The sequence below is a fragment of the Dermacentor andersoni genome, chromosome 11 (assembly GCF_023375885.2).
Source record: "Dermacentor andersoni chromosome 11, qqDerAnde1_hic_scaffold, whole genome shotgun sequence".
Taxonomy (NCBI): Eukaryota; Metazoa; Arthropoda; class Arachnida; order Ixodida; family Ixodidae; genus Dermacentor; species Dermacentor andersoni.
Genome location: NC_092824.1, coordinates 98,290,880 through 98,309,762, shown reverse-complemented (window position 1 = coordinate 98,309,762; position 18,883 = coordinate 98,290,880). Strand labels below are relative to the sequence as shown.

Below are 18,883 nucleotides of genomic sequence, written 5' to 3'. Positions count from 1 at the left end.
TGCTTCAGACAGCAGTTCCCTAAAGAGAGTTTCTCTTGAAAATTTGTGATAGTGACACAACGACACGGGTCAGGCAGCAAAGCCTCTAGCCTCTTGTATGTCAATTCAGCCGGTAAGTGTCTGGCCGAAAGGCAGAAGTCCCATGACTTGTAATGCGAATATTGTTATCGACTTCTAACGAAATTCATGTATCTGAGAGCATAAAAAATTCAGCTGTCTGCTATTTTGGAGGCACATAATGTTATCTGGCGAACGGCAGATCCAAGTTGATGTTCTGGTGTTGTGAAACGCATGCTCAGCACAAACTGCACTCGTGCAGTTCGTAACGAGGGGCTCATCATTGGTATAATTTTATAATACCTTCATAATTAATATTAGATTTTATTAGTATTTAATTCGAATACTATGACGGGTAATCAACGGCACTGGAAGAAACAAAAACGATAAGACTAGGCTTCTGTGACGTAGTCGTTTGTACGGCAATAACAAGTGGGGATGCAATGTAATTAGTGCTTTAATATGGATGCTGAACTACACACTCCTAGGACCCTCCGAGTTCTAGCGTTTTGCTTCGTCTGGCTTGAGCTCGTGTGGGGTGTCCACTGCTTGGAAGCACTTAAACTTCGCACGTAGCTCCTGGTGTTTGCATGGATTTGCATTCATTGGGCGCTTCTGGCAGACAGACAGACAGACAAAGAACTTTAATTACAAGGTCCTGAGAAGCTTTGCCCTAGGGCAGAGCTGTGGGCCGCTCCCACGTGGGGACTGGTAGGCCGAGCCTAACCGCCGCATCTTGGGCTCTCTGGCCAGCCCAGGTTTGACGTGAAAGTTCTGAGCTCTGGATGGCAGAGCTCCATTCTTCTTCTGTGATGCGATTGGGTCCCTGTGACGAGGGGCATCGCTAGAGCATGTGTGCGAGATTGCTAACCGCCCCACAGTCGGGGCAAGTAGAGCTAAAAGCCTCTGGAGTGATCGTGTGGAAAAGGGCCAGGTTTGGATAGCACCTAGTCTGAAGCATGTGTAAAGTGGCAACCCACACTGTAAAATAATTTACACCGTCAAAAGTGAAAAAGGGTGTAAATGTGTCTATAACTCACACCCTTAGGGTGTCAGTTATATAAATCATACCCTCAGGGTGTGAGTTATAGACACATTTAGACCCCTTTTTCACTTTTAAGGCTGTAAATTATTTTACACTGCACTAAGAATTAGGGCCGGTCATGCCGCCACGAACGGCTTCTAATCTTACTTTATAAGCTGCGCTAGTTTGTCAAGATCAACTCAATATCAAAATAAGGGTTCGCAAATGGATAATAATGCTTGTTGGAACATGCGGTGTACTTAAAGAATCTATACGCATTAAAAAAATAAAGTTGTCTTCGTCTTTGATGCTGCGGGGAGGAAGTAATTAGTGCACAGTACACGATAGCACATGGAGGTTGTTGTTCGTTTAATACAGTCGAACCTTGATTATACGATCACGGTTGGTCGCAAAATGGAGATCATGCGAATTTTGAAAAAAAGAAGAGAAAAATATATCCCCCGCCAAAACTAATTGAGCACAATGCCTTCTCTTTACAGATGGCTCGAATGTTCTAATGTCCTGACATGAAGCACCTCTAGGGTCCCTCGACAGTACAGCTTCTCGCCGTAGGCGTGCCAGACGCTTAGCGTCTTTTTTCAGCTTCCTCACGGCGCTGTGTAACTCGATGGGATCGACATTTTGAAAAGTCAATATCTCTCGAAAAACGCCTTACATTCAGCTTTCGTGTTGCGATTTGATAATTGGCTTGGTGCTAACGCCTGATGATACAACATTCGAGTAGGTCCCCAGACGTTTGTGTAATCGATATTTTGCTGTACATGAAGGAAAGCGAAGTGAAGCGTTGCCTAATGGACGTCACTCTGCCCTGGTTTCGCTCAATAAGTGGTAAACGTTATTTCGCTAATAGGTTATGCGGTGATCTAGTTATGCCCTAAGGAAAGTAATTATTTGTGAATGTAAAACGCTTAACTGTTATAAATAAATGTTGTGTGGCTAGTATGCGACACGCTCCAGCCACAGAGAACAGTGACAGGAATGCGCGATGTGCTTTCTCAAGAAATCCATGCGATATTGTGGCATAGATTTTTTCATAACGTACGTGGTATGCCACGTTATGCAATGAGTTCGGTCGATAACTGAACGATTACAAAGCCAGATTTTCCTCTAGGGTGAGGACAACTTAAAAGTGCATGTCCAATGCGAAGATAATTTACGTAAATGTGGTAACGACTTACGTTCGCTCGCTTCCGGGTCGTACCGGAGGCGAACCCATTCCACTGTCTGCGTCAGGAACGATGTTTTGAACCGCGGAGGCACAGGTGGGCAGCTGCAGTGCTGTTTTGTGAGCGGAGCTTCTGTTTAATTATTGAGTTATCACCGAGTACTGTATGTAACTTCTGTATGAAATTTAATGCTTTGGGGTATTCCCTCCTCCCGAAAGAGTAGGCAGGCGTTGTGCCCCGCTCGGTGGCAGTTGTCAGCTTGCTTCCACCCTGTTTGCTTTGTGTGTTTGTATGTTCCCATAAATAATAATAATAATAATAATAATAATAATAATAATAATAATAAGAATAATAATCACAGACCGAGTGAGGGGATTGCTTGCAGGACGCTTTGTGCCTAAATGTTGTTTCACTTGCGCCGTGACTACGTAGTTTCTTCCTCACCTCAACTCCTACCTAGGTGGAGTTTGCTGTCGCATATCCTTCCAATAACTGCTTCGAAAAACCAAATAGGTATATAGTGCTGCAACCGTTAATAGATGACATGTATTTCAATGTTTTCAGATAAACGACGTGTGTTTCATTTATTTGCCACTTATACAACTAGTTTAGGATGTATTTGGTCGCAAACCTTAGTCATATTATACGCTCATTAGATGTAAAGCGAATGTGTTGGCTTGGCGGTGGGTATTTAAGTATGCTCTTAGCCTGCATAATTGTACATCGACTTAGCTGAAACCTTCCTTCGCTTATTGCGTGGCACAAGGTGTGCTCGGTTCCAGGCCGCTAAATCCATAGTCATTCATGTATACAGTGGATATCAAAATGGCGCCGTGGTAGCTCAGTTGGAAAGAGCGTCGCACGCGCAGTGCGAAGACTTGAGTTCGTGCCCCAGCTGCTGCCAGCTTTTTTTTCATCCACTTTCATTTCCATTAACTGATCATTTCTTTAATTCAGTTAATAAGTACATGTAATTTCCCCTGTGCTGTCCTTGGTGTCTTTGTTTGTTGGCTTCTTATGATATGACTAATAAATATCTGGCCCCCGGTTTCCTTTTTTCTCTTCATTACATAGCGAGGCCTCGAATTAGGTAGCACGTGTTTGTTTATTAACCAGTTGCCTTCACCAAAAACGATCACGTATACGTGACGTCTGCGACAAATAAGGATGTTCCACATCCGCCTCTAGGTCGTGAGATGGGGCGCTGGCTAACAAGTTTTCATTTGTCGATATATCGGCTGCCGCGGAAAATCTGTCTCGCGCGGCACGTTTCAAACGGGGCGAAGTGTAACGCGACAGCCTCGCTTATCGGGAGATCGCGAGCGGCAGCGCGTGGGTGATCCGCGGGCGCGATTCACCAGCCGCCGCCGCAGACAAACCTCCGCTCATGCAGCGCTTTGTTTCCGTATATGCTATCGGTGGCGTCCTCGGAGAACAGACGACGCGCGTTACTCTGGCGTCATATCGTGGGCATCTTCGCCGCAAAGCCCCGGCTTGCGCGGCACTACGCTTTTCTTGTCACGCTTTCTCCATACCCTCCTCCTCTGCTTTCCGCCTCGTGGTTCCGCGGCGCCCTCATCCTCGGCTTTGCTCTTCGCGCTCTCTTCGATATTGCTGTTTTTCATTTTACGCTCCGCGTTCGCTCTTTCTTCCTTCGCTGTGCTCGTTCGTTCGGTTACGAGTACGCCGAGGGACGACGCCAAGGGACGACGCTGACTCTTCTCACAAGAACGGGCGCCTAGGAGCTGCGCTGTAGAAGTCACTGCGTATTAATGAAGTTCCCCTTTTCTCTGCATTGATCAAGAAGTGGCCGCCGCGACCGGGAGTCGAACCGCAGCTTCGTTGTCAACAACGTAACGCGCCATAGCCACAACGCCGCGTTGCGACCGCTGAACGACAGCGCGAGGGAAAGCAGTTGCTTTCGAGAGCGCATAGTTCAGTGCTAATACCTCGGTATGGCGCGTGTGTCGAACAATGGCGGCTCACAGCTCGTCGACCCTGTGTCCGCATGTAGTCACCGGCGCGTGCTACCGAGTGGCCCACGGCTCATCGCGCGAGGCGTCTAAAAAGGGTTTCACTCCCCTCTCCCCCCTCCCCCCACCCCACGCGCGTCCATTTCTCTCCCCGCCTGAATGGCTGGCCTGTCAGGTCCAGGCCCCTTTTCTGTGGCACGTGAACGCGAACTGCCGTGACGGCGAACGACTCGGCGCTTGCGATGGGCGGGAGAAGAACAGAGGCACCCGATCGGGGCTTATTAATCATCCGGCTGGGATTCCGCCCTGACGTAGGGAGGAGGGGAGGGGGGAAGGGGGGGGGGCGCCTGGAGCTTACTTCGGAAAGTCCCTCACGACAAGGTCCGGGTTAGCGTAGACAGGAGGCCTGCCTGTTCTTGACAGTGTACGCGAGGGCGCTACTGCCCCGCGGTCTGTGTACACGGTAAAACCGTACAGTGTCTCGCAAGCCAACCGTCCGGCAATCCTGGGCTGAGATCGCAGCGCTCCCGGCAATTGTGAGAAAAATCTTTGCGAAGATTTAGCGTACGGTTTGTGACGTACACAAAATCATGCACGTTTGCGAATCTCGTACAAATAACCGCTTTCCGAAGCGAACGTACATAGATAATACCGCCCACGTCGAATACGTGCAATTACACATCTCTGCCATTTCTCAAATGAGTGTCTCACTCTGAACGCCTTGAATCATCATTTTCAGAATGCGTGTGAGTTTCCCCATCACAAAATCCACAAACTGTTCAGTCAAAAAGAAATCTGAGGCTTTACGCGCGAAAAACGACATCACTGTGAGGGACGCCGTACAGTGGTGGACTCCGTATTAATTTTTACCGCCTGGTGTTGTTCAACGTGCACCGCAATTTAAGTAAAGCGCTTCAGTATTTCACCCAATTTGAAATACAGCCGCTGCGGCCGGGTTCGAGCCAGCGACTCGATAAACTGTTGGATGCAGTGTTATTGTAATTGTTTTGTCATTGTTTGCACTATTGTGTTTTTGCTGCATATTGATGCGTCTGTTCACTCGCCGGCTGCAGTTACTGTACTGCAGTTCTATCGTCTTGCTCTACCTGTCGGTTTAACTTTGAACTTTATGTGGACTATATTGCTTGTGAAGTTTCCGAGGGCAATTACTCCGAAAGTCTTTGGATCCCAGTAGACCAAAATAAATAGACAGGCGTTTTTTTTTTAATCATTACTATTAATGGACGCTCTACATGCTTCGTACAGCGATAAAGGACAACTCTGTCTGGGGCAAAGTAGTCTACGAGAAGTTTGTAGGCATTCGATTAATCGCGTAAATTGAGTTATATGAAAGGCTGATCCAAAGTTGCCTGGGATACAGTGTGCTGACCAATCACGACGACGATGGCACCGGAAAATCAGCTCTTGGTAAAGTACGCTTAAGCAGTTTGCAAAGGTCTGTAGACATCTTGGGGACTACTTTATTCGTTCTGATAAAATAAATTTATGCAACCTATACGGAGTGTGTACAAGACTTCGAGAAGTAATTTTACTCGTCAAGGATTCTTCTTTTCTGTATCCTCTAACGATCCTTCTGGCCCTTATCGGGACATTCCATGCCGCTCTGTTTCTTAGATTTCCTTTTTCCTTTTAGGTTTCCTTCTATAGGTAGAGGGGTTTCACTTCCGGCCGATCTCTTTGAATATCAAATAGAGAAGGAGAAATGGGGTGGGGAAAGGCTGCGAGGTTAATCGGAAAAGATTCTGGCTTGCCACCCTGCACTGGGGGAAGGGTAAGGGGAAACAAAAGACGGAAAGAATAGAGGCGAGATAAACGAATGGAATGAAAAAAGAAAAAAAATTTCCACAATTCCTCACTATTCTATAATAAATAGGTGGTGTCCAAATCCATGCTCCAGTGATAGCGCCCTCCGGATAAAAAGATGCAGATAGCAAACGTTATGCTTTTACTGGCTGCATGCGGCGGCAGCGATTGCGGGAGCCGGAAACGCCTCATAGATGTCGGGTTTCGGACGCAACCTGTTGATTAAAAACTGTTTACATGTCAAAGGTAATGTGCAAACTTTCTGTAGACTGTATTCCACAGGCTGTGTGTGACGGGCTACGGTAATGCGGGCCGCTTATACGAGTCATCCGCAAGCTCTCCCCAAATTTCCGCACTTTCGGGGAAAAGCTTCGTTGGGGACAAGCGCGCTTCTAGTTAGGAACGTTCCGATAACTTCGTCAACCGATATGGAGACGTGATATCGCTATAGCACAGTACTGCATGGATTGGGTAAAGTCAGAGTACACTGCTAAGTTTCAGCCGACCCGATATGTTTGGAAGGCTACGCAGGAGTGGTGAGCGAAAGGGAAAGAGGGAAACGGTGTAGGGTATGTGTACGAACATGCTGGCGAACTGCGGCGTGCCGCGCGTGCACCCGTTGCCGTATACTCTGCACCACCAAATCCGTGCAGCGTAGCGAAGGCAGCGTTGCACGTCGGGCCAATCGGGAAACGAGAATCGCAAAAAGGGAACGCTCGTTGAGTGCGCGGCGCTAATCGCCATCCGCGTCACGCTCGTTGTATGGAGGGATTACGAGTGGATTAGAGGCAGGCGTACGGGGCCAGCTGCTCCTTCCCCCGAGACGTTCCGCCGGTCATCGTTCGTGGTTGGCTGGCGTGACCGATAGCTTTCGCCTCGCTGCACGCAATTGTTGGGACTCAGTTTTAGGTGTGCCGGACTCTTGTACAACGGCGCTGCTGTGGTAGACAGGCGGGAAGACGGATCGGGCGGCGCCCGCGGAGCGGATGAACCGTGACTGCTTGTTGAACTTGCGAGTCGGCGGAGCGGAGCGTTCGCGGGATTCGGATGTACGACGTCTTCGCGCGGGCTCTGCTTTCTGGAAGGCGTGTGAGTGATGAGGATTTCACCCGATCTTACATCGGGCAAAAAACTTCGGTACGTATAATAACATGCGCGTGTAAGAGCGACGGTCTGGGTACACTATGATATATACGCATAAAAAAAAAAGCGTGTGTTTGTGTGTGTCTCGTGGTGGTGATGGTGGTGAGGAGGAAGTTTTGTTACGCAACGAATAATAACATCCTCTTTTAACGCGACCTGTTTCAAAAGGCGCATCAAGTGCATTTAAGCTTAGGCCGACGTGGAGCATCAAGCGTGTTGCATCACGGGAACCGGAAGCGGGCTCCACGTGGTACTATATTACGCTCTTTCCCGTGTGTAGCGGTCGAATGCCCGAGTGCAATTCTAATTACGGAGTTAACAACTGCCTAACAAATCAAATAATAATAATAATATAAATAATAATAATAATTGTAGTAGGAGTAGTAGTAGTAGTAGTAGTAGTAGTAGTAGTAGTAGTAGTAGTTATAAAAGCGAGACAAAATACATTCACGTCAGCATATGGCTCAAAATTCGCGTCACTGCACAAGTGAACGACAACCTCAACTGCTATATTCAGCGCCGCTTAAATCGATGCCGGCTTTGATCGTCGCGCGCGGATTTGCCTGAGGGCGTTCACGGTCGGTTCCGGACGTTGCTTTCACCGCAGAGCGCGCTATAGCGCGACGGAAGTTAACTTCCTTCTCACCCCGCCCGTCAAACCCTCCAATAGAGCACGTTCCTTAAGAGTTTCCCCGAGCCAGCCACTGGGGCGGAAATGAAGCGCGTCTCCGCGCATAACGCGGCCAACGCAGCGCCGTAAGTGAATCCAGCGAGCAGTGATCCTAAACAAATGGGAGAGTGCGTGCGTGCGTGCGCGTGCGAAACCGCCTGTGTGTGGCTTGCGCTCAGCGAAGAACTAGAAGAAGATCTGCGCGACACTCGTGATTTATGGAGTGAGAGAGGCTGAAGGAAAGTGTATATATACATGCGACGACATCGTTGCATGTGCTACGTGCGCGGAAGAAGTGCCTTCCGCTTCCACGCCGGGCTCATCCATCTTGGAGCATTATCAATGTCGGCGGGTGGGTTGCATGGGGTCCCTTTCACTTTCTTTTCCCATAGCCGCGGCCGTAAGGCCTAGTTTCTTCTGTCTATTTCTCTCTGTCTCTCCTGTACTGTTGTTGTCGTTCGAGAAACAGAATAGATGCTGTTCTTAGCTCGTGGTATATATGAAGCCGGGACAAAGCTGCCACTGCGGAGGCGTGCATGGTTTTGCTTCACCCGAATTCAGGTGAAGCGCGCTCCGAAAGCGCGCCGACGGAGCGGCCTTGCACAGGTAGGCAAGTCCGCGTAAACATCGCGAAGGGAAAAAGAGAATGTTGGTGAATGCCTTCCGACCAAACACTGCCGTTCCTGTCAAGGGGTCCGCGATCGAAGTTCGCCGGAAGCGCTGCGAAGGTGCGAGCATAAGCTGCTTCTGCTTTTTCTTTTAGTTTGTTTGAGAATGTACTTTCCTTTCCTCGTTCTTTTTTTTCTTCTCCTTTGTAAGCTTGAAGGCATTCTATTCGCACGTCTTATACGTGTGAGAATCCGGTATTGACGCTAGGTTTTGGTGAGGCGAGCACGCGCCGCACGTTCAGATGATTGAAGGCACGTCGTCTTGGCGTGGCCGAGGCTGCCGTGTTTGCTGTTGAAACGTTGGACACGAAAGGCGTGTTTGTTCGAGGAGTATAACTGCGTTTAGGCAAACAAATTATTAGAAAACATTAGGGCGACAACCTTTGAAATTTCGGCGAAACATGTCAAGGAAAATAGGGGTGTTCGGCTCCCCAAAACTGTCGTTTCTCACACTTAAATTTTCCTTTCCTTTATCAAGAATGTGAGCGTGTCCTCAAACTTCACCCTACAATTTGTACACACCCTTGAATGGAAGGAAACGAAACAATAAACGAAGCCTTTCGTCAGTAAACGTTCTTCGAAAGTGGCCTTCTTGCCTTCGTTATAGGTTTGCACCCAGCACGATGATTAACTCCCATCTGTTTTTACGAACAGTTCCACCTTAAGAACCTTGACTCGTGTTCACAAAAAGGTAACTTACGCTAGAAGCGTTCGTAAGAAGAAATCGCAGTGATATATGAATTACCGGAGGGGGCAGCCCAGTAGCAAATATCACTTAGGAAAGAAAAGCACGGTGAAATTGGCTACTTCATCGCCCCCCCCCCCCCCCCCCCTTTTTTTTTGAAACACGGGCCCAGAACGTTATTTCCTCGGCGGTTTTGTCGCCTTCGGCGTATGTTTATGTTATACGGTATACTTCGTGTAGTTAGATTCAATACTGAGCCCTTCGGTACACTTCACTCGTCTCGCCTTAGAATATATCTTTTTCTAACTCTGAGCTAGCACAGTAGCGACTACAGACATCGAGAGCTTGAAGGGATTATTATTTTATTTATTTTTCCAACTCAGAACACAACGGATGGAGTTGCGATGCCTTTCAATCAATAAATCTCCACAGAACTGCGTGAAAATGGCCTGGAAATAACGGATAGATATATACAGAACGCAACGTTTGCTTTTGCCGCTCCTCCTGTACACAGCGTCTTCTCTAAGCGTGCAAGAACGAAGCCAATAGCGATGTCTTGCTTATTCCTTCTTTCTCACTTTTTTCGTGTTTCCGCCGTGCTCTTGTGGCAACATCTCAAAGTTGACGATTTGCAGAAGTGCGAAGAAGGAAAGGTGACAGCATCGCGGGCGGGATACGCTTTAACAATCACGCATATCCGCGTTTGCCAGAAGGTTTCAAGCGTTCGCACGCGTGCACGAAATTTCGCTCGGGACCGACTCATGGTCACGAACACTCTCCCAGTGGTTGGCAGCTATTGGCCGCCATCCCTGCTGTGACGTCATCGACAGCGGCAAAGGAGAAGGAACCTCGTAATCCACAGGAGAGAGCTACCTATACCTTTCATTCGATATTGCTGGCTCCCTAAAGCATGCAGTGGAATAATACGCCGCTCTCGTTTGTGCTGTCTACAGATAAGAAACCTTTTCTTACGGTGTTCGAAAAAAATAACGTTGCATTGTCCCTCCATTTCACCCCGTGTTGCTCCTTCCGTGTGTTCCAATGTCACGTGGATCGACATTCACTTGACATCCTTGCTGAAGGAACCAGCGGCACCACGTCATACCGGCGAAGTCGTCCTGAAAGTTGAACTTTACTTTAAGAAAAGAAAAGGAAAAAGAAAACACCGTCCACTGAACGCACATGAAACCAAAGTAAACGTCCACCTATCTTCCCTGCGTTCGTGTCACGATGAACATTTCTCTCTGCATTTCCTCAACGGGAAACCCAAGGCTCGCTTCAGGCCGTGGCCACCCAAATGCGTTGTGCAATGGCATGAAAGCAGTAAAAATAGTCATGTTTCCAGAATCTGCTAGCAAAAAGGACGAAAAAAAAAAAAAGGAAAAGGGAGGGAGGAGTTACCATGTGGTTCGTTTCACAGATTTCTACCCGGCCTTTTTTTACATCTTCGGCACAAATGCGAATCGCCTCTATGCAAGAGCATCAGGAAAGTGCAGGAGGAACGTTGGCAAAATTGTTAAGAAAGGGTTAAAAAAAAACACAATGACACGCCGCTGCAACACATACAAGGCAAGCCTGTTCTTTCGCCCAAGGCCCATTCAGGAACAGGGAGAACGTTATAAATCACCGCCCAAAGCGCCTTTTGTTGCCTCGGCTCTTTTCTCTCGCCGAGAAACGGCGAAATGGTTTGATGTAGAAAGCGTGTCATCACCGACGGATATCTTTATTCCTGATGTTTCTCAAGCCGCACTACTTTATTGGCCTCTCGTCTTCTGTCCCTCTCCTCTCTCTCTCTTTCTCTCTCTCTCTCTCTGCCTCTCTCGTCTCTTCGCTCGCGCTCGAATACGAGACAAGCTCTACAGCGAGCGTGCCATCTGCATTCTGTCCAAAATAGGCAACTCCCGTCTTGCCGTATCCGCGCACTGCGGCGAACGCTACCGGCCGCGTTCACTTTACACATTCCCATAGAATTCATACGAGTTTGTTGTAAGATGCCCGATTTTTAAGAGCTTGTTTAGGATTGTGGTATTGTTACCAATTGTTGTACCAGTTTTCATTTGTGGGTAGTTTAAGAGAGACAGCAAAGAGAAAACAAATGCTACTTAAGTTGTGAGAATTGTCTACTAATGCGTGAGCATTCTTTGGCTCGGCTGCTACTTCGCTTTTGCGTGCTTATTTATCTATCTTATGCATGTCTAGCCATCGCTACCAACCATCTGCTATTGCACTAATATAACGATTGCATGTGTTAATTTCTTTATTTTCTTTTTATTGTTAAGACCTTGACGCGGCGGCGTAAGCAGCTTTATTATTATTATTATTATTATTATTATTATTATTATTATTATTATTATTATTATTATTATTATTATTATTATTATTATTATTATTAAATGTGGCTCACAGACGGCCCTGCGGCGCTGCGGTCCATGATTGGAATCCTAGTCAGACGCTGTTCTTTAACGCTACCAATCAACTCTACTATTACACTAGTATAACTACTACATGCGTTAAGTTGACCAATTATGCATTTATTTTGCAGGTATGAGGCGTCACGGAGCAGACAGATCTGATGGGGTACTTGCCAAAGAATGATTACGCATTAAAAAATAATTTGGGGTGTTTTAGTAAATTATGCCTACACAATACTAAGAATGTCACTGCAATAAGACTGAAAGGCGGGCTAGTTGGTCTGACTTCATTGTGCAAGGTTTTGCGCACGCTAAACGAACACAACAAGAAAAGGGCACAAAGAGTAGCGCGAACTGACATCAAGTTGTCAGTCTGCTCTGGTCTTTGTGCCCTTTTCTTGTTGTCTTAGTTCAGTGTGCGCAAAACTTTGCACATGGAATGTCACTCTTAATGCGCCAGGAGTCATAATAAGCCAGGAAGGACACAGAAACGAAATACGGGTTGCGACGCCGCCTGGAGGTTCCCGCACCAGCTTGTTGTGACGTCATGAATTTTGACTGTATCTGTAATGGCCTAGCTAATTTATTTATCGGCAAAGGTGGACTATACTGCAATCTAAAAGGGCCGAAGAATGCATTTATCAGGTTTCAGGAACTTTCACGGAGTCACCATGGCCAAAATACGAAAATTTACTTCGACAGCCATGACGTCACCACACTGACGTGCCGGTGCACCGGTGTTTCGGCGGGAAAATTCGAGAAACCAAACTTTGACTTTCGTCTTTCTCATCTAATTCTTGATCTTTCAACGCAAAATTAACAAAGGTGGAGGTTTCAAAGCAGTGGAGAAATCCTCACCCCCCAACTGTTCGTCGCTGATTCCCTCGTTTGCGAAACCGGCTGGATTGAGAGATCACGGAAGGATTACCGCTGGGCAAGCCCTCCTCGCTGCGCTACGTGATGTTGCAGCGCGAAGTACGGACTTGGGCTTCACAAGAATGGACAACACGCAAGCGCTTTACATTCAACCGAAGACTTAGTGCAGCCAAATGGCGAATACATACTAAACGGAATGCGCCCGAGAGGTGGGGGTGGGGAGGAAGGAAAGAAAGAAGAATGTAACTTTTACAAAAGTGTATGAGTATAATACAGAAACTCGTGGGCTTAAAGACGGTTCAGATACGCACTTTCTTTAATCCACGCGGCTGTCGCTGACTCCCCCTATTATTGGCGGACGCGACCCATGTACGCTTTCGCGGATATTGTAGAAAGTTGGTGGGACTGCAGGCATCTCTGAGGGTTCGCTGGTTGTCCCTTTTGAGCCGTTCAGAGTCTCCCGCGCCTCAATGCCGCGTTACGGGGGCGGGGTAGGCAAGAGACTGCGCAGAAAACGCGTTACTCGTCCCGATGTATTTTTGTACGCCGCGCCGTTCTGTCATTCATTCTGTCGATGAATGGCGCTGTTGAAACCGACGTGGAAAAAAAAGAAAACGCGGAGGTGAGCAGCGCAACGGGCTGAATCCTTCCGCTGCGCTTTCACCATTGCATTCTCTCTCTCTCTCTCTCTGGTTGGGTTTGAATTGAAGAACGAAATCTGCGCGGTCGTTGGGATGAAAAACACGGGCTCCCCCCGGTTCCGCGCTGCTTCCGGAATGCGTGAATTCGCGGTACTGAATTCAGGGTGGCGTTGGTAAAGTCATTCGAAATCTCTTCTTCGCCGCATATACATTTCTATATCTCGTCGTTTCCAACTATTGTGGATGAGAGGCGGGCCAGCGGCTGCATTTCTTACCGACAAGCGCTGTTACTTTCGGTTTTGTCTGCGCTTTGGAGGAGTATGCACTGACCCATTTCCCTCCGATTCAGGCCACATATTTCACTATGATATTCCTTTATGGACCACATTTCTTTCTTTTACTTTGTCAGACAGCGAGCTTCTTTCTTTCGTTTTATTTTTTCTGTGGTAGCGTGGCGCGTTAACTTGATCGCTTGAATAACTAGTTACGTGACTGATGTCAGTGGTTAAAGGTTCGCCACTTTACTACTGCAGTCGACGGTTGACAGACTGATTGATCTGTGTGCTCAATGATGGCTTCATTAAATTACTGGCTGGCTCCGGCAGAAAGGAAGAATAAATTATTAACTGGTCGGCTCGCTAGATTTACGCTATATGACGAGACGAGTGAAATTAAGACTGGACGGCTGGCTGGTTGGTTGCCTGCTGGAATGAATTAATCACAAGCAAAAGAGACAACTACTTACTGGTGAAATGGTTTAATCTCTGAAATGGCGCACAAATGCTTGATTCGCTAGAAGGTTCATTGAAGCTCGCGGCGAGAATCGTGATAAACTCGCCAGCTGCTTCGGGTGAATGGACAGGTGATGAGCTCGCCGGCTGAACGAGTGTCTATACAAGCGTATGAAAGAACGAAATACCGATTCATCTTTAAATTATTTTGTTTTTCAGCGTAAGTGGCTGATTTCTTGTGATGGGAATACTGATTGATTGATTCGTTGATTGATTGATTGATTGATTGATTGATTGACCAGCTGGATCAAAGAATGAACGGACGAATGGGTGGTTCAATAGCCAATTGGTTTAATGTTTCCAGGAATATAATAAATCTTGACGGACCAGATGGGTGATTGATTGAGTGAGTGATTGAGTGACTGACTGACTGACTGACTGACTGACTGACTGACTCACTGACTGACTCACTGACTGACTGACTCTGTCGCAGTGAGCGGTGGCCACACGGCGGAGATCCTCCTGCTGGGCAACGTGGAGCACCCGTACAGCCTGGTCGAGTACCGGGGCCTGTCGGTCAGCGAGTGCGGTGAGTCGTGCCTGCGCAACGCGCTCTTCCCGTGCCGCTCGTTCCTGTTCGGCCGCCGCGCGCAGCAGCAGACCTACTGCGGGCTCACGCACCAGAACCGGGCCGGCCTGCTGCAGAACCCGGGCAGCTTCGAGCCGTCGCACAGCCTCAACTACTACGAGATCGCCAGGAACCTGGACGGTGAGGAGCCGGCAGCCGCAGCTGCGGACGTCGTTTTGTGCGGATCCGGCGCTTTCATTTGTAGCTTGACATCGGCCACGCCGCCGCACGAAAACTGTTGCATTATATTCCTCAACAACTTCGCTGTAATTGATAATAGAGACGTTTAGCGTGCCCGTTATTCCGGCAAGCGAAGGCGGTTTCGGCGGATTGCCGGATGGTCCGCGGCATAAACGTAAGCGGCCGGAGGGGTGCAGTCACGTGGTGTTGTAGAGCTCAACCAGACAAACACAGAGCTAAAATTGCAGTAACCTATTTTATTCTGCTTCGCTGCTGGTGGAAATTTTCGGCAGCGGCGTAATTGTGTTCGCGATTACGCCATTGTCGAAAATTTACGCCCCAGCTAAGAAGAATATAGTAATTGGCTCTGTGTTTGGGTGGTTGAGCTTTGCACCATCAGCTGGCGCTACCAATCTGGCCGCTCACGTTTACTCCCCCGCTCATCCGGCAAACCGCCCGCGCTTGCCGGAATGGGGAACTAGCGCTGGCCAGGAGGCGCTACGGGAGCTTGAGTGTGTTACTCAAATATGCTGACACCGTCCGGTAGGGAGGCCACTAAGATTTCAATGCATATTTAACGATAACAGACGCGTGCCTGTACTAACGTTTGCTTAGGCCTATGCGCCCAGCCAAGTGCTGTCTATGGCCATACGTGTTGCGAGAAGGGCATGTGCCGCTACGTTCTAGCACGTCGGTGCCCGACAGGTCAGAAGCTGGACACATGTGCTTCAATATGAGCGGTGACTTTTCTGATGCAAAATCGTGGCATGTGCTACTGTAAACTGTCTCCACCGCTCGCTAGGCTGTGTGTGTTACGGCGCTTCTGTTGGCAGGCGAAGTTTCAGCGCTGGTTGCCCATGCCGAACGCACTAAAATTCGCTACTGTTAAAGGAAATAAAGGCGCCACCTCTAATCCTAGACGGTCGTCATAGAAACGGGCGTTATACGGCCGGCGACTTTTAAAGGATGTGCAAACGCGCGTGCAGCTTTCTGTTCTCTCTCGCAGCCTGCGACGACGAGGACGTCAAGTTCGAGCTCGTCTCCGGGCGCTACATGACGGACCGGCCCCTGCGCTCGTCTCAGGTGTCCTCGGCGCACGAGTGCCTGGCGCTGTGTCGCGGCGACGCCAAGTGCCGCTCGGTGTCGTACGACTACCGGCGCCGCATGTGCCACGCGCACTCGGACACGCTGCGCACGGGCATCGACACGAACGTCAAGCGCAACCCGCAGATGAACTACTTCGAGAAGGCCTGCATCTCGGGTAAGCCCGCGTACTTGGAGCCGACGGTATACCGACTTTTTCGTTGGCGAAGGTTGTGCCCGGGAACGGGCGTAACGTGGTCGTGCGACGCTATACAGGAGAGCGTAATGCAACTCGCGCCGCTGCTTTGCCAGAATAAAAACAACGGGAAAAATCAAAATAGGAGAGACACAGAATGCCTTCTCCGGCATCGAAATCGGCACCAACGCAGTATACTGTCGTTTTTATTGCTTGTATACATACATGAATCGCATGAAGAGCAGAGAAACAGGCCAGCAATGGCCTCTTGAGAGGGACGCAACGCCCGCCCGCTTATAGAGAAGGAAAGAAAGTAAGAAGGGAAGGCACGGCAGAACAAATCACATCACCGGCAGACATTGATGTTGAAGTGCGACAAGTTGTGAAGTCCCTGTGTTTCTATGGATAGTCCCAAGGCCCCGTGTTTTTGTTGGCATGCTTCGCTGCTTCAATGGAGGGGATATACGCGCGAGGGTTCCCAGTGTTCTACAGTGTGCTTGCACTCCGGCATCGATTAATTAGTTCTTTGAACCCGCCGTGGTGTCTCAGTGGCTATGTTGTTTGGCTGCTGATCACGACGTCGCGGGATCGAATCCCGGGCAAAATGTGAACCTGCACCTAAATCTAATTTAGGTGCGGGTTAAAGAACCCCAGGTGGTCGAAATTTCCGGAGTCCCACACTACGGCGTGCCTCATAATCAGAAAGTGGTTTTGGCACGTAAGACCCCATAATTTAATTTTTTAATTATTTCTTTAATTTGCCGAGTGATTGATTGATTGATTGATTGATTGATTGATTGATTGATTGATTGATTGATTGTTGAATCGCTTGTAAACTTATTCATGTTGCGACTCACTGTTTGATCCGCTACCTACATCGTTGACGCACTCATCGAATGGTCGACTGATCGTTCGCTACAGCGGGCAGCGTGTGCGACAAGCACTGGGCGTTCGAGCGCGTTCCGGGCAAGGAGCTGGTGGTGGCCGGCGGGAGCTCGGGGTCGTCGCCCAAGGTCAGCGTGGAGGCCAACACCCGCGAGGAGTGCCAAGCGGCGTGCCTGGCCCACCGCGACTTCGTGTGCCACTCGGCCGAGTTCAACTACCAGCTGAGCGAGTGCCGCCTCAGCCCGCACTCGCGCTTCACGGGCACCTCGGGCGAGGCGAAGCTGGAGGACTCGAAGTTTGTCGTCGACTACTTCGAGAACAACTGCGTCAGAGGTAAGAGCGAAGAAGGGAGAGAACGAGGGGAGGGAGTGAGAGGGGTGGGGGAGTTAGGATGAGGTCAGTGAGAGGCTTCCAAGAGATACTGTCATTCTTACGCCAAAGACGTAGGAATCAAATGGGAAAATTTACTTGTAGTATTTCATTTCGGCGTCACGAAAGCTTCGCTTGACATAGATTCCAAGATTTGCGTTGGATCCGCATAAATTAAGACAATAATAACAACAACAAACAAACACTGTTAGTATGAATTGTGTTTGGGCACATCGTTACGGGTTTGCCACTGCCTGTTCAGCGCTTCTGTGGCGTCTGCGACCAGGTGAATATACTTCGTGCGCTAATGCATCGGTATGACGACATGTATTATAGTGTCTCCAGCCTGCTAATATAGGTGCTAATGAGTGGCGTATGGTAACGGGTAGAGGAAGACAGTGAGTACTATCACATTTCGTTAAAAGCGCACACGTGTAGAGAACGCCCGTTGAGTCGCATACCAACTCAGACGCCGCACAGTCCGTTTGTCGCTTACATCATTTAGTTGTTGCTTTCGTGTTATTCTGTCATGTCGACTTGCCATGTCATTACATATCGACTTGAGTGCCCATAAATATTAGACCGGTTTGGGAATCGAGCAGTTCGTAGCGAATACGCGTGCACATCGATTATTTGTGTCTCTACGTCGACTTTGTCGCGTTGCCTGGCTTAGGATTATAGTAAGGAATGGGTTCCGAGCGTTGCACTATAGTTGCCGTCACACTGCTCGCGGATACTGAGGACGTCGTGGAAAGAGAGGGACGGTGACGAGGGACAACGCTGACGTTCATCCGCGTTTCTCGCGAACTTTCGTCTCGCAGAGGTGCGAGGTTTCTGCAGCACGAAGAAGTACCGGGACCAGGAGCTGGTGCTCGCGGACCTCGTCATCGGCACGATGTCGCAGGAGGACTGCCTGCAGCGGTGCCTCAACAGCGTCGACTTCGTCTGCCGCTCGTTCAGCTTCGAGCACGACACGCAGACCTGCTTCCTCAGCCACCACACGCGCAAGTCGGCTCCGAAGGGCGCCACTCTGCGGCTGCCCGGCACCGACCTCGTCGAGCTCGGGGCTTGCTTCGACGGTGAGTCTCGCAGCGGCGGTGACTATGCGTATCTTGGATCAGTGCCTGCTTTTCCTGTAACACATTTTTTACGAGCCTATGGCAGAAAGCTGGGCTTATGAAAGAAAGCTCGGCATTTCTTGTGGTTGCCATTTTTGTCGCCAAGTTTTTCTTTTAGTGTCAGCATAACAACTCTTTTCATGTTGGTGCTGCAGCAGGCATGGTAAGTAAGCCTGGTATGCTTGGCCGGCAACTCACAGATGTATACATGCCAATCTGTATGCAATTGTGCTATTTGTGCTTTTGTCGCTGAATTTAAAATTCACTCATGTTAATCACTTCGAGGGCGTAGTTCCGAATCCCGCCGCGTTCACCAATATTTAGCGGCCCATCGCGCCAGGGTAAACACCTACTTTATTCTTCAGGCACTGTCATCTCACTAGTTGGTTGGTTGGTCGGCTTTCCTCTACGAGTGGTTCGTTCCCACTGTAAGGGATTGAACGAAAATCGGGCGAGTTAGGAAACTAGTCTAGTCTAAAAAGAAGCACGTTAGAAATTTTGAATTGATAAAAAAGGGTAAAATTTTAAAAATTA

General features: G+C 48.7%; 1 protein-coding gene across 3 annotated transcripts in view; it reads left to right on the top strand.

Annotated features, from left to right (window-relative positions):
* The window catches only part of LOC126539137 (uncharacterized), a 264,993-nt gene that overhangs the window by 171,357 nt on the left and 74,753 nt on the right, over window positions 1-18,883 (top strand). For all 3 annotated transcript variants that reach the window (XM_055075202.2, XM_050185872.3, XM_050185871.3), the window contains 4 exons: window positions 14,384-14,659; window positions 15,705-15,959; window positions 16,899-17,195; window positions 18,053-18,310. In XM_055075202.2, the coding sequence (XP_054931177.2) occupies window positions 14,384-14,659; window positions 15,705-15,959; window positions 16,899-17,195; window positions 18,053-18,310 (1,086 nt within the window). The remainder of the gene's footprint in view (window positions 1-14,383; window positions 14,660-15,704; window positions 15,960-16,898; window positions 17,196-18,052; window positions 18,311-18,883) is intronic.